The sequence below is a fragment of the Pipra filicauda genome, unplaced genomic scaffold (genome assembly GCF_003945595.2).
Source record: "Pipra filicauda isolate LSUMZ 115617 unplaced genomic scaffold, ASM394559v2 scaffold60_size3304689_pilon, whole genome shotgun sequence".
Taxonomy (NCBI): Eukaryota; Metazoa; Chordata; class Aves; order Passeriformes; family Pipridae; genus Pipra; species Pipra filicauda.
The window spans coordinates 957,514-972,183 of NW_024104765.1; the positions used below are offsets into that span (position 1 = coordinate 957,514).

General features: G+C 36.7%; 1 protein-coding gene across 2 annotated transcripts in view; it reads right to left on the reverse strand.

Annotated features, from left to right (window-relative positions):
• Positions 1-14,670, reverse strand: part of RNGTT (RNA guanylyltransferase and 5'-phosphatase) — a 181,007-nt gene that overhangs the window by 124,263 nt on the left and 42,074 nt on the right. The window contains exons 9-10 of one of the 2 annotated variants that reach the window (XM_027743630.2): positions 10,806-10,941; positions 4,201-4,272 (exon numbers count right to left, since the gene is read on the reverse strand). In XM_027743630.2, the coding sequence (XP_027599431.1) occupies positions 4,201-4,272; positions 10,806-10,941 (208 nt within the window). The remainder of the gene's footprint in view (positions 1-4,200; positions 4,273-10,805; positions 10,942-14,670) is intronic. The other variant, XM_027743632.2, reaches the window with a different exon arrangement.

Consider the following 14,670-nt stretch of genomic DNA (forward strand, 5'->3'; position numbering starts at 1 on the left):
CTTATTTCACTATGATACAGCTTCCTTTCTATGAATTTGATTTTAGCATGTGAGATGAAAGCAGGGAGACAGCAATGTCAGATTTTGAGTTGCTATTAATAGCAATTGACATCATGATTCAGACTGAAGAAAGTTACAATTAAAAAAAATCCTTTTAAATGTCCTGAAGAATCATTTGTTTTTCTTGACAGAGGCATCTCTTGTAACACAATGGGAAGTGTTACCACAAGTTTCTAGAAACCAGATGTCACAGAAACAGTAAGTAAAAGAAATTGAGTCAAAGGATTCCATCAGCATTCCTGAAGACTGACTTTTGCAGCAGCTATATGTGATAAGCATCAGAATTTAATACAAAATTTATCATGGAAGGAGACAACCAAGATAGATTATTGGCATGTTTTCTTAAAGTACTGCAGTATATATATATCTTACTATACCACATGTTGCATTCTGAAAAACTATATATTTCCTTATTTTAGGACTAATTTCTGTATTTTGTGTTAGTACTGGTCGTCCTAGCACATAAATTCTCATGAGTATTAATAGTGTACATAAGTCTTTGGGACGTACTGTGGAATTTGTGAATGCAATATTTCCGAAGGAATATTCTGAAAAAGCCAGACAACTTCGCAACACTCAGCTAGCAGAACAGGTTGAGCATTTGAGAATAAGTTCAGGTGAAAATATCTCTAGTTTGCTATATCTGACTAAAACATGAGGTTTGCCTCAGCAAAGGTGTTCATCAATGGGGTTTGTATGTGCATTTCCATAGATTGCATTCCATGAAGTTGCATCTCCAAGAGCAGAGTACGTTGGGTCACTGTGGAGGGGGGACATGTTGGAAATCTTATCACAAGACGGACAGTGAGTACAGTAATTCCATCATTCATCTTCAAGAAGGCTCAACTACTTTCATGATCCAAGGGAACAATACCAAATTTCAGACCAACCTCTTATGTCAAGTTGATTTTGGGGATTTCTGAATTAGGGGCGGGGGGCATTGTTTGTTTGGGAAGGTGGGGACAGAGGGGGAGAATGTTTTGGTTTTGGACTGGTGCTTTGTGTAATTATCTGATTTGAAGATCTGCTAGAAAAATGAACACAAATCTAACTTGCACAACTGAAATAGGAACTTATCCTTTCTTGCCAGTTACAAGTTTTTAATACATTTACTTCTCTCGGTGACAAAATTCTGTTGATCATTTCTTGCCAAGCCAAACATCCTTGAGTGCCCATTTCTATAATTAAGCTTCTAAAATTAACCTAAAAATTGCTGTGCTTTTTAATCTTTGCAGTAGGGTCATTGCTAATAACTTCTTGCAGCTAAAGCCCTGCTTGTACTCATACTGATAACATTATCTTAATTTGTCCTTCACATTAAAAAAGTATTACGTAGTAACTAACTCCTCTCTCTCATTCCCAGTGCATTTAAAAAACAAACAAACAAACAAAACCAAACAAGCTTTAAAGCATTTAAAGCCCTGCTCAACAGGAGACTTTTCCCAAAAGTTGACAATCCTCTGATCATTTTTCCTGTTTGCCGAGTGGGATTCATCATGGTAAGTCTGGGCACTTCACTACAAATGTGGGTTTCCTCCCCATCTGCCACAAAAAAAAGTCTCACCAAAATAATCATGACTTCCAAAAAGCGTTATTTTGCTAGAAGAGTATATGCACATCCCAAACTGATGGACGGAGGAGACTGTACACTTCTTACCTTGCATGCATATTTTAAAGGACGCGTAACAGCAGTTAATGGCAGGTTAGACACAAAAGGAGTGCAGAGACAAGGAAAGACATGAAGGTAAAGAAACATGGAATCACAGGAGGAGGAACAGGTAAGAAAATGTAAAGGAAAAATGAGAACTCAAGAGTGGCTGTAGAAGACTATTTTTCAGAAGACTACATGGAATTCTTGTTTAGGGAAAAGTCTTAATCATAGGAGGAATCCAGGAAACTAACACCTACTTTACAGAAAAGGTTAGAGAAAGGACATCCAGATACAGAATTTAAATGTGTTAACAAAAAGCTTCTAGTCCTAATCTAACACTTATTCCCACAAACTACTACTTTTAAAAGCAGTTGGCCTAATTCACAGTATGACTACACTTCCAAGAATACCAAAGTAATTTGTGGTGACTAGTACCATGCCTACATTTGCAATTCCCACTTACACTGAGTGATTGAGCTGACTAGTATCTTACTCAAGACTGTAGTTTAGAAAGTCTGAAATGCACTGTGGTTTACTAATACTGTTCTTGTCCTGTTTGGTGCACTGAAATAATAATTTTGTTTTTCCAGAAGCATTAACAGATACTAGAGTGTTTTCTCCATGGGCTATTTAGCCACAGGTCTAGTGAGTAAATTTAACATGTTGTGGTTTAACTACAGTAGGTGGCTAAGATTCCCACAGCTGCTCCCTCACGCCCCCTAGAATAAGATGGGGAGAGAGAATGAAAAGGGTCTAAGTGAGAAAACCCAAGGTGGAGATAAAGAGAGCTTTGATACCTTAAGCCCCTAATGTTTTTTTTTTTATTTTTCTAATATTGGTAAGCCTTATAAGTTTTATAAGTAGATTTTAAAAGCAGCAACCCTCCCTCCTTTGTCCCTTGTCCCTTTCCCTTTCTCTCTAGTACCCTTGTTTACACATTCTTTAGCCCTCTTACCCCATTCTATGCTCCCTATATCAATACTACTCCCGAATCCAGTAGAAATGTTTAGTCTTTTGTCAAGGCAAGGCCTAGATTGTTGGCAGAACAGCATATCAGGGCCTAAACCACAGAACACGGTCAAAAACTGGGTAACTATGTACCCTTTGTGCTCTGAGGGAGATGAAGATGGGATGAACAGGGGGTCCCGAAATGCACTCCAGATCCATTTTCAGGGGGTGGACCCGGGGCAGACCAGAGTAAAGGCCACAGGGTGGACACATCTGGGATTGGATGGATGGTATTATAAAAATGTAACCTCTCGGGCACAGGCGCGCGCATCTTGTAACATCTTTAGCCTTGGTAAAATAAACCCTTTCTTATCTCACCCCTAATTAACTGCTCCGGGAGATTTTTCAGCACCATAAATCCCACAGCAACAGCTTCAAAAGTAAAACAAAAGCTGCACATGCAAAGAAAGCCAAGTAAGGAATTCATTCACCACTTCCAACGGTCAAGGAGGCATTTAGCCATCTCCAGGACAGCAGGGCTCCATCACACACAATGGTGATTTGGCAAGGCAAATGCCTTAACTCCAAACATCCCCCTCTTTGCTCTTCTTCCCCCAGCTTTATATGCTGAGCATGACACCATATGGTATGAAATGTCCCTTTGGTCAGTCGGGGTCAGCTGTCCCAGCTGTGTCCCCTTCCCAACTTCTTGTGCACCCCAAGCCTTCTCACTGGTGGGGTAGGGTGAGAAATAGAAAAGGGCTTGAGGCTGTGCAAGTGCTGCTCAGCAGTAACAAAAACTATACCTGTGTTATCAGCACTGTTCTGTGCTGATATGCAAATCCAAAACACAGTAACATATGAGCTACAATGAAAAAAAAGAATAAATCTATAAAAGACGCCAACAAGAGCCCTTTGGTGACATTCAAACCTTTACCATATTTGAAAGCTGGTTTACAGAACAAAGTTTCCTATTTTCAGTGCTGTTTAACAGCTCTTTCTTGTGACCACAAAGACTTTATTCATAGACTTTATTCTCCCTTTCCACAACTTCCACAATATATTTCTTTCTTACACACTTTTCCCACAGCCTGTGCCATCAGGAGAGCCTGCTGTTGAGGACTTAGCAGAGGGCCAGCTGCCTGGTTTCAAACAGAAATTTGAGAAGGAGGTGACAGAGCAGCTTAACAAGTACTGTGATGCTCTGGTAACAAATATACCACTTACAGGCTAACTTCTTCATGCCCTATTGATTTCACTGCATAAATAGTTCAAACATGCTCTAGAAACGGGAAATATTCCAACAGTGTTTAGCAGACTGTTTCAAACCGCCATTTTTTTCTTGAGCAGGTGGAAATAAATTGATACGTACTGTAAGGCTGCTTTCAATCTTAATTCTGATGCATTGCTTGTTATCGAGTTGCAAAAACACCCAAACGCTTCTGGTGTTTAAATTTACTTTGGAGCTCTCATATAAATAAGATTAAAATTAAAGTAAGAATCAATAACTAATGATAACCAATAAAATTGAAAGTACTTACATTAAACTTGATAATGTCATATATCAAGTACCGAGGGACAACCTGTCCATTAACCTTGTCAATGATCATTTCCTTAAAAGAAAAGAGATGACATGGACATTTATTCATGAATATAGAAGAATGTTGGCACATTTATACTTAGTGCACATATTTGCAAGCCTGATGCAATCAAACACTGGCCACATCTTTGTTACAAAAAATATTATACAGTAGGTCAAGATTATAAAAATATTATTGCAGTCTTAAAAGTCTCTCATGAAGCATACCAAAAACCATCAGGAAGCTGTACTAAGGCTTCTGATCTGCAGCATTTATACATTAGTTTCCCCACAGATTTTGAAATCACTACTGTTCTTGAGTGAATAATGAGTTTTTAGAAATCGCCGTAAGAACTGCAATACTAAATCAACCAAGCACTATTGGAAATCTTGACCACAGTAAGAAGCACAACAGCAAGGATGTAAAGAACAAGCATTCACATTCATTTTCTATGCTCAAGTTGGGTCTTTTCATTTTAACAGCATCCTAGGCAGCAGTGAGAACTGCTATTTGCTTAAATGTTGCACTGTGACTAAACAGTATGGTTCCTTCAAATGGAAATATCACAGATACTCTCTGTATCACATATTAACATTCAATATGTACTGGAAATCATCTTGGAAATATGTCAGCTAGGGAAAGAATATTGACAATCAACATCCAAACACAAAAGTTTCCTGAATTTAATAGTACATACAAAAATATAGACACCTTACATGCTGGTGCTTACATCTGTTAACTCAGGCTTCCTACAATATGAATTAGACATAATTTGTTTGATGAACTTATAAAGAATATTTAGGTTCATATTGATTAGTCATGATTGAAAACAGTAACAATCAACCATTGGTAGATCTTTTCCAGAAAACTTCAAATTATTCACTTCTAAAAATGCAACCAATCTTCTCCCTGCCCCCCTCCCCTACCTGATTCTTGGCTAATAAATTAGCAAAGTTAATAATCTGCTAAGGATTTTTTCCTGAAAATACCAAGTTAAAATCTGAATTCACACATAAAAGATAAAACAATTCAAAAACATGAAAACGGTTCACTGTAACAAGATGAAAACATGAGATCGAGAATTATTCCAAAAAAGAACGTTACATCAATTCAAATTAATTTTGTTTAGCCAGTTTCTTGCTAGGTTAGCAGCAATTTTCTGCCTTACAACCTTTTAACTTCTTTCAGAATCCATACATTTTACAAAATCAACCCAAACAAGAGTCTGACTGACTCATGTAAGATTGATTTTCAGTTTGCACAACAATAACAAGCTTCTTGAATTGTACCTACTATATAACCGCAATTTGCTTTGAAAAATAAGCAAGCAGTTGTAAAAACATAGATTTGTTTTAAAGAAAACACAAAGCTTGAAGCATTTAAAACTACACTAGAAGACACAAACATATTGTTCTCAAAAACATTAGGAACTCTAAGTTGCCTACTTTATATTTTGAAATCTCATCTTCTGTGAACAGAACACTGAGACAGAGATTGGGCTTTCACAACCAAATGCTGCATTCACAGATGTTGTGAATGACTACCTGAACTGACCATACACATCTTTACACATAATTAAAAAATTCAAAATTAAAAATAAATTCAATGAGTGCAAAACATTCATTTGTAACATTACAATATCTTATTCTTAACTCTAAAAAATATTAAGTCACAGATACTATCAAATAACATTTGCTAAATGTTCCACATAGAGGTAATGCAATGGAATGTCATTCTGTTAGTTTCCAATATTTAGGTAAGACACTGGTGAGCTATCAAAGGAAAGCTGATGCAACACTGCAATGCCTTCTCGGACAATACATTTTATAACTAAGTGCAACAACAGATGGACTAGGTACAACTCAAGAGACAGAAGGTATAATGTACAAACCTGGAAGAGTGAGTAAAGATATAATGAAAGGGGGCGGGGGTGTGTGTGGGGGAACACAGGGAAAAACCCACCTGATCACGTGAAACAAATAAAGTAAAACTAAAAAAAAAAAGAATGCTATTTCTTTAATGTTTCAATCTAATTGACAGGTGAAACAAACTTTTGAAACACGTTTAATTGAACACGTATTTAAGGTTTAAGGACTCACTTCCTCAGCATGCATATTCAGAGCCTCAGCTTTGATGCAAAGCTAGCATTTGTATGCAAAACCCTGAAAATATTTCAATGCCTGGTATTACGGGATTTTATGCCTAATTTTCAAAATCTGAATCTCTGGATATTCAATTTAAGAAGAATTGTAAAACACATCCAAGAGGACCAAGAACTACTTTTAAACATCTTCTGGAATGTTCTTTTTTAATACAGAATTAATTTTATAAAGAAACCTTTTCTCTACTCCAAATGTGTAAACTTTTTTGATTCTATTACTGATCACATAAACCTTTTTCCTCACATCCCCACTTTTCTTCCTCCCCTGCCTCTTGTTTTCTTTGACATCCTGACTGAAATCCCAGCTACCAGAGCAAAAAAACAATAGCACAATATGCCTTAGAAGTAGAGATGACAAATTCCTGCACTGCTCATCTCCATCATGACAACAACATTCCCTGCTCCATTAGTTACGCCAATACAACTGTCATAAAGCAAAAGCTGTAAAGTGAGCATAAGATTCAGATTGGAAATGCTCTAACACATAATTATTTTACAGTCTGATTTCAGAATCTTCCTTGAAATTATCAGAATTGAAAAATACCCCAGGGAATAGACCTCCTCAGAGGCCAGTTCAGAGAGTCTGGGAAAATGTAGTATTTAAGGACTGACCACAATCAAACTCACTCATTCTGACCTGAGCAATAACCTGATACTGTAAAACTATATTTTAGCCAATTTTTAGATAAGTCAAAACTTAAACCCAAATCCACTCACATGACATGTTAATAGAACATAAAAGTATCCATGAGGCACGCTTGCATTCGTGCATTCCCTTCTCTGGACTCCATGTAGATTTATAGCCAGTTTAAAATGACCTCTGTTAGTCAGTATGATCTTTATGACTTGTCCATTAGCTGCTAGTTTAGGTACTCACTTAACCTGTGGGCCTGCAGAGCAAGGTGCAGTGATGAGTTTCTGCAATGTTACCTGGCAACACTGCACTGCTGTTACTCTCCTTAACTTTCTGGTGTTGCAGAGCAGTGGTACAGTATATTAGAAACTGCAACTGCGCTAAGAGCTTTTAGCTGCACAAGTACAAGACTGGACTGATAGCTCATGGACTTTTTTCCTTAACTCACATATCTAGAGAGTTACCTTGGACTTAAAATAATCTAAAATCTAAGCACAAAGCAACGGACCTAATTTTACCAGCCACTTGCAGAATGCAATTTTTGTTGACGTACAGTATGGGATCAGATTTAATAATACATTTATTATTCCTTTTCCTCCTCCTTTGTCCATTTACCTTTAATACAATTCTAGTCACTGCTGTATTTCAGGAATCAAAACAGCTTTTTTTTTCCGCCTTTTTTTTAAAATCTATTTTGCATAAATCTATTTTTCACCGGCTTTTGCAAACTCAAAAAGTTTTAAGTTATGCCATTTCTCAGAGAGCTTAAAAATAAGTGAGGTCTATACTGATATAAAAGCATAAATAAATCTCTACCTTGTTCTCTGTTTTTTGAGTTCTTGGCCATCCTAAGTCTTCAAGTGTGAACAATATTTTATACATAAATAAAATAGATAAAAAATTGTATTAAAATCGTAAAATGTAATTCAAGCCAAAGAATGCCTCTGCATTTTCTACTCAACTGTTTGAAACCTAAGCAGAATGCCATGAAAGCTCCTGAAAATAACTAATTAGTTTTCTTGCATGACAGCCAAAACAGTTGAACAAAATTCTATGCATTCCCTCAGGTAACAGAATGGATATAAAACACTTGGCTTCTACAGGAATAATTCATATTATACTAGTCACCTGTAAGTAATATTCAAATTAGCTTTAATGAGCTTTGCAGAAAACTTTCTTCCATGCCAGAAGAACAACTGCAACTGAAGAGCTGGAGATGAGCACAGAGTATTGCAGGAGATCTGTCATCATCAAAGATGTTACTGATCACAGCAAGAACTGTTTGCAAGTAATTTCAGCCTGAAGTGAACCATAAATGCATTTGAAATTCTCAAAGACAACCACATGAAAGGCTGACACCAGAACCGTTAAAGCAAGTTAATAGATCCCTGAATGCATGGAAATTGCCTTTATGAAAGTTTCATATATACTGTCATTCTAAATAAAGTTAGGGGGAATGACCTAATCTTTTGTATTCTTAAAACCAGTAGTTTTGCCACATGGCACTGATATTTCTGTTTTCTCTTTTCTTCTTTCTCGTATTTTTAAGATTACTGTAAAGCAGTGTCAATTGGGCCACCACATTCTATACTCATTTCCTGACAGAGAGAGAGATACTTCAAGGACAGTAAGTATGAACTACTTCAACCTGCAGCTAAAGAATTAACTTCAACAGCCCTTCAAGCTCTAGTTAGTAAAATATGTTAATACAGAAAAAGCCAACTTCTTCTTCTAATGGATTTAAAATATAAAATAAAATCAATCGTGCATATATCCAAAGTAAAGGATCATTCACAGAAATTGTCATTCGGCACCAACATTCAACAAATATTCAATTACAAAGTTAAGCTGTTCTGATGCTTCAAATAATAGGCAAATCTTATCCTCAAATCTGTTGAAAGGAATTTCAATCGAAAAAAGAAATATTCTATCAACAGCTTTTTATTTAACTGACCATATTAAAATAAATTTAGAAATCTGTACTATGAAAAGTATTTATCCATTGAAAGGTTTTAGTTTTATCTCAGAATACTTCATTCAGGGTACTTGTTCATTTATTGTCATTTTACTTTCCACTTCATGAAAAAAACATGGAGGGGGCAAATCTGACTGATTTTATGCCAGTAAATACCAAAATGCATTGTAACAGTCAAACTTTAACAGAACAACAAATTAAGCAAAGTTATAGTTGATGTCCTGGGTACATGACAGAACTTAATTTATTCTTAAGAGACTTAAATCTGGGAAACACAACACACCAGATCAGAGACCTTCTCCCATGCCCCACAGCCACATTACACACATATCTCAATATCCTCATCTTCTACCACCTCCATATTCACCACCTTCACTAAAAAAAGCTGTTTTGAAATAAAAATAATTAATAAATAAAAGAGCAGCAATTTCCCTCAAGAACACCTAGGATTGCACCATATGGACACCAGCAAGCCATTACTTTCTCAAGAGCCTTAGAAGGATCATCATAAAAAAAAAAGTTCCAGGCTTTTAATCTCAACAGAATGGAACTTAATGTATGTCATTAAGAATAATATTATGTATGTCATTAGGAAGCTGCCTGGCTGAAGAGGCTCCTACCAGACATGATAGCTTGTGCAACCACTTCTGAGCTGACAGCATTGCATTTCTTGCATTATGCTCTCATTTTTTCAGTGAAGCAGAGATGGTGGAAAATATTCCATTATCTGCTTCTCTGTCGCCCAGACAGTACATCGTTCCTTGCAGTAATTATCCTCACAGGTTCAATTTATACATGCTTCACATGTAAATGTGTGTTCAGTAAGACAGATCATTCACAAAAGTGACATTTCAAGAAGAACACTGACACCAAAGGCCTGAGAAAGGAAAGAAAGTTAATAATGACAATTTGGTCTCCTGTATTTGAGAAGTGCATTAGGCTTCAGAAGACCAATATGGAATATCATCTCAGGTATTCAACACTTCAGAGCAAGCAGGAGTTACAGTGAGGTATAGAGCCTCCAACACTACTGAAACACAACAGGAAACTGCACTGATCTGCACTGACAGGGATTTAGTGGAAGAGCTAACAAATTTTTTTGCTCATGTTAAAAAAAAGGTCAAGAAAGGAATAACCTCTCTTTCGTGGCTACTGTTCTGAAAAGTTTACCATAAATACTCCAGTCCAGTCCTCAAACAACAAACACAGACATTTCACAGCTTGTTTTACAACTGTCTCAAAAAGATCATTAGCAAGTTTAAATAATTTAAATGAGCATGATAACTTAGAAATGTTTTGGTCCTAAACAAATTAAAGCAAGCCATTTCTAAATAATTTAATAATTCAGATCAGCTGAAAATAAAGGTGACAGAAACAAAGACATCAATTCACAAGTCGATCGAAAGATTATGAAAATTTTATCAAATTTTAGAAGCATTTCCATGAGCTGTATGAAATAGACCATGTTTACTGTTTCAAAATATAAAGCTGCAGCAACAGATGAGGTTCTGCAATCATTTCTTTTGATTCTCTTCAAGCCTTTTCTCATATTCAGAGAGTGTCATCTCCATACCTTGATTAATTTCAAAGACAAACAGCTCCCCCCTGAGCAGTCATCGCTGCTATTCTGTAGGTAATTTCTTAGGGAACGCGATTCCCACATTTAGCCAGTGACTGAATCTATATTCCTCCTGAAATTCTATGATTCACCAATCCAAGCCTAAAAATTTGGTCCTGTTTGAACAAAAGCAAACAGCACTGAAATTGTTACAACAGTTATACAGTATGCTCCTTACCCCATCCAGAAGAGTGTTTGCTAGATGTGTGCGAAGATCTTTACGAAATGGAAATTCCAGGTTAGATACATGAAAAATGGAATTGTCTCTATCAATCATATAAACTTCATTCTTGCCATCAATCAGCATCATGTACCTGCAAATGCAATGTTAAGATATTATAGTTAAAGGTACATCCCCAAAATCTCTACTATTTTGTTTTATATTAAGTGCTAAAAACAAGCAATCATGACAGATATTAAGCACGTTAAAATAACTTTTTTACACTTAAAAGTTTAAACCTATTGCCTCAGGAAAGCAGATAATTTAGTTCAATGCAATTATCACAAAGAAAATATTTCAAAGGTAAAAGTTCAGAATATATATATATAAGAATTTTGCTGTGTTCAGCTAAAATTATGCCAGAAAGTCTATTAAAAATAACAGAGGTTTTAACACTCTAAGAAATACATGAGGCTAATTCAGTTAGATTTCGAGTAAAGATCTTTTACTCCAGCTTTTCCTTTATTAAGTGGACCAGAACTCTGTCAGGTATAAGTCTGGAGAATTTCATTGAAAGAACCACCCTTCCTTTGTATCGCTGGCTATCTGTCACTGCAGCATTGAAAAGTCCCAGCCAACTACTGAGCCACTTCTCATTAAAATACTGACAAATTCAGCCACGGTACATCTCTCTCACAAAGAAAACATCAAATCTTACTATACTATCACCAGTAGCTTGTGAGCTTCCTTCAGTTCCAGATATATGAATTTTCTACAAGTTTCTTTACATTATGACAGCACTTGGGAGCCCAAGTCATTAATTTAGACCTCTCTGTGCTAATCTCACAGAAGATTGTTTTATACAGGTATACAGGTACCATATTAAAAAAAAAAAAAATTGAACAAATAAACAGAAAAAAAGAATGAAAAAAAGGACAAAACCCATAAGGGATGCTAAACAGCACAGTAGCTGTAACACACCTAAGTTACCTTTGTAAACTACTAAACAACGAGAGTACTAAAGCAGAATTTCAGGAAGAATAACAAGGCAGCTGTGCAGACAAAGGTCCTCTCAAACTTGTGCAGCAGCCTAGGAGCACACACACCTTCTGACCAGAGATAGGAAACTGAAGAAATTTCAGCGGAAAGTAGTATCAAAGGCCAGGTGCAATAAGTCAACATCTTGGCAGTGAATGAGAACTAATGAAGGTGCTGAGCATATTCTCTGTGAGGGTGATGAGAGACCAGAACAGGTTGCCCAGAGAAGCTGTGGATGCCCCATCCCTGGAAGTGTTCAAGGCCAGGTTGGATGAGGCTCTGAGCAACCTGGTCTAGTGGAAAATGTCCCTGCCCATGGCAGGGGGGGTGGAACTAGATGATCTTTATGGTCCCTCCCAACCCAAACCATTCTGTGATTCAAATACCACAAGTGCTGAAAGCGAAGACTAGAACCTTGAATCCAATGTGATAAAGTAAGATAGAAACTGTTGTGGAGCTTGGAAGGCTCAAAACAAAAAACACCAGAAAAGTGTCTCTTAGGAACAAACAAGATGCTACTGCATTTAGTAAGACCAGTGAAAAGAACAATCTAGCTATGAAGATGTGTCCAAATGTTCACACAGGAAACACCATGGTTGAACGGCACTGCAAAATATAATCAGACAAGAGACAAAGCTGACATGCAAAATCCAAAGTAGGTCCAAGTTCTGTGTCTCAGTCAAATCTGAGTTATGTCAGTTTTACTAATTATCACCTGAGCTGTTGTAAACAAACTGATGCCTGATCATGCCATAACTGACCACGTTTGTGTTACTACACCAAAACTAAGAGTGTGACCCTATCCTGAGCTTATTCTTTTAGTGATCCATTCATTTCACCCATGCTAAAAGCAAAAGTGTTATTCCAGATGTTTTATTCTGCAAAAGAAGTAAAAATCACTGAAAACCAAAAAGAAAGAAAATAGGAGTACTACAGTCAAGATAGTTCAAAGGTTCTAAAATTTCACAACATTTAATGTTCTTGAATAGCCTCTAATAAAAATAGGGAAGGGACAGAGATCTTCCCAGAGCAAATAACCCATCTGGACTGCAGTTCAGTTGCTTTGACAGTACAGAATAGAAAAATATGTGACTAAACGTAAAAGATTATAGCAGTTTCCCCATCCACACCACAATATTGTGAAAGCTAGCAAGCATATTTTGAAAACTCATTTGGCAAAGAACTTTTCATACTTGTCTTTGGACATATGGGGGGGAACAATACTTTTCATAATTTAGCCATTTCTCCTTGGAAGGTCCTGGTTATAAAGAAATAACAAGCTATCAGTAGTTGTTTCTAAAATTCACCACTGCTCTTACAAGTAATGCCCACAGGATCTCTACTGCCAAAACAAAGCAGTAAGCACCTCCCAGAAGCCCTGCAGGCAAATGGTATACATGCACAGATCCTCCCTCTAGAAATCAGCAGATCTGACTTCAGGAGTGCAGGACTCCGTGATGCTTAAACAAATACTTTATTTCAGTATTATGACTATAATCATAATTCACTATACATCGGCTCAACTAGTGTTTCTCCACACACAAGATGAGTACTTCAAGATGCTACAAATCAGTTGGGGAAAAACAGATATATATGAGCAGAAAACCTAAGCAGGGAGAGAAGCAACATTAGAAGAGCTGAAAGCTGTACATGGAAAAAAGAGTTAATATACATTCAATTAGAAAACATGGCACCAGTTCTTCGGAAGCAAGAATACTCTACAGACAACATTCATTTTTCAAACCAAGCTAATTTATTCCAAACTAAAACTAACTAAAAAGAACATTTTGTGTTTTTCTCAAAAATAAAAGAATCCACGGGAATAGAAGAAGAGGTGCATAAATAACAGAAATAAAAGCACTCTACTTCAATTTTAATTCTATAAATAAACTTAAGCAGCAATCTGCACTCACATATTCACTGCTGGTTTAAGCACATGCTTTCCTTGTAACTTGCTTCAATGACAAGATAGTATCTAATGCTTCACAAGACCCAGCACTTCAAAAAACCCCATACTTGTATCTTCATTACATGTGTGGTATAATAAGTGATCTTGCAAATGCTTTGAAAAAAACGAAAACACAAACCGTGAAAAGTTTTTGTTTTCAGCCACCTAAAGCATCTATAGGTTCAGACAACATACAGAAGATTTACTCAAAATCTATTACTTGAATATCGAAATGAACTTACCATCACTTTCTCTAGATCTTTCACTCAAAATAAAATCTATGGAAATTTACTTAGAAGTGGTAGCTGGATACCTCAATCAACCACTACTGGGAATATCCCTTCTCTCTGAAACCACAGCACTACTGTTACATCTCTTCTTCCATGACTTCTCTCTTTTTTAAAATTTGTCAGTGTTAGCTGTTTATACTGTAAATTCTAAATAAGAGGGACAATGGTAAATCTTACAACTGAATGCAAAAGATTCCTAAGCAAAGATCACCAGGAACCTCAATTATATAACTCAGAGGGCGGTGAGGCACTGGAACAGGTTGCCCAGAAAAATTGCGGATGCCCCATTCCTGGAAGTATTCAAGGTTAGGTTGGATGGGGCCCTGAGCATCTTGACCGAGTAGGTGACATCCCTGCTCATGGTGGGGGGCTGGAATTAGATGATCTTTAAGGTCCCTTCCAACCCAAACCATTCTAGAATTTGTATGATTCTATATCTTACTTCAGAGAGCTACTGAGAAATGGCATGTGCTGACTTTGAGTACAAAAAAAACACTTGGTATTAGCAGGTAAGCACTTAAATCAGAATACAGAGCATGCCTCTGGGCAACATCACACAGACAGAGAAAGAAGAGACATGATTTCTCAAACACATTCACCAGAGACA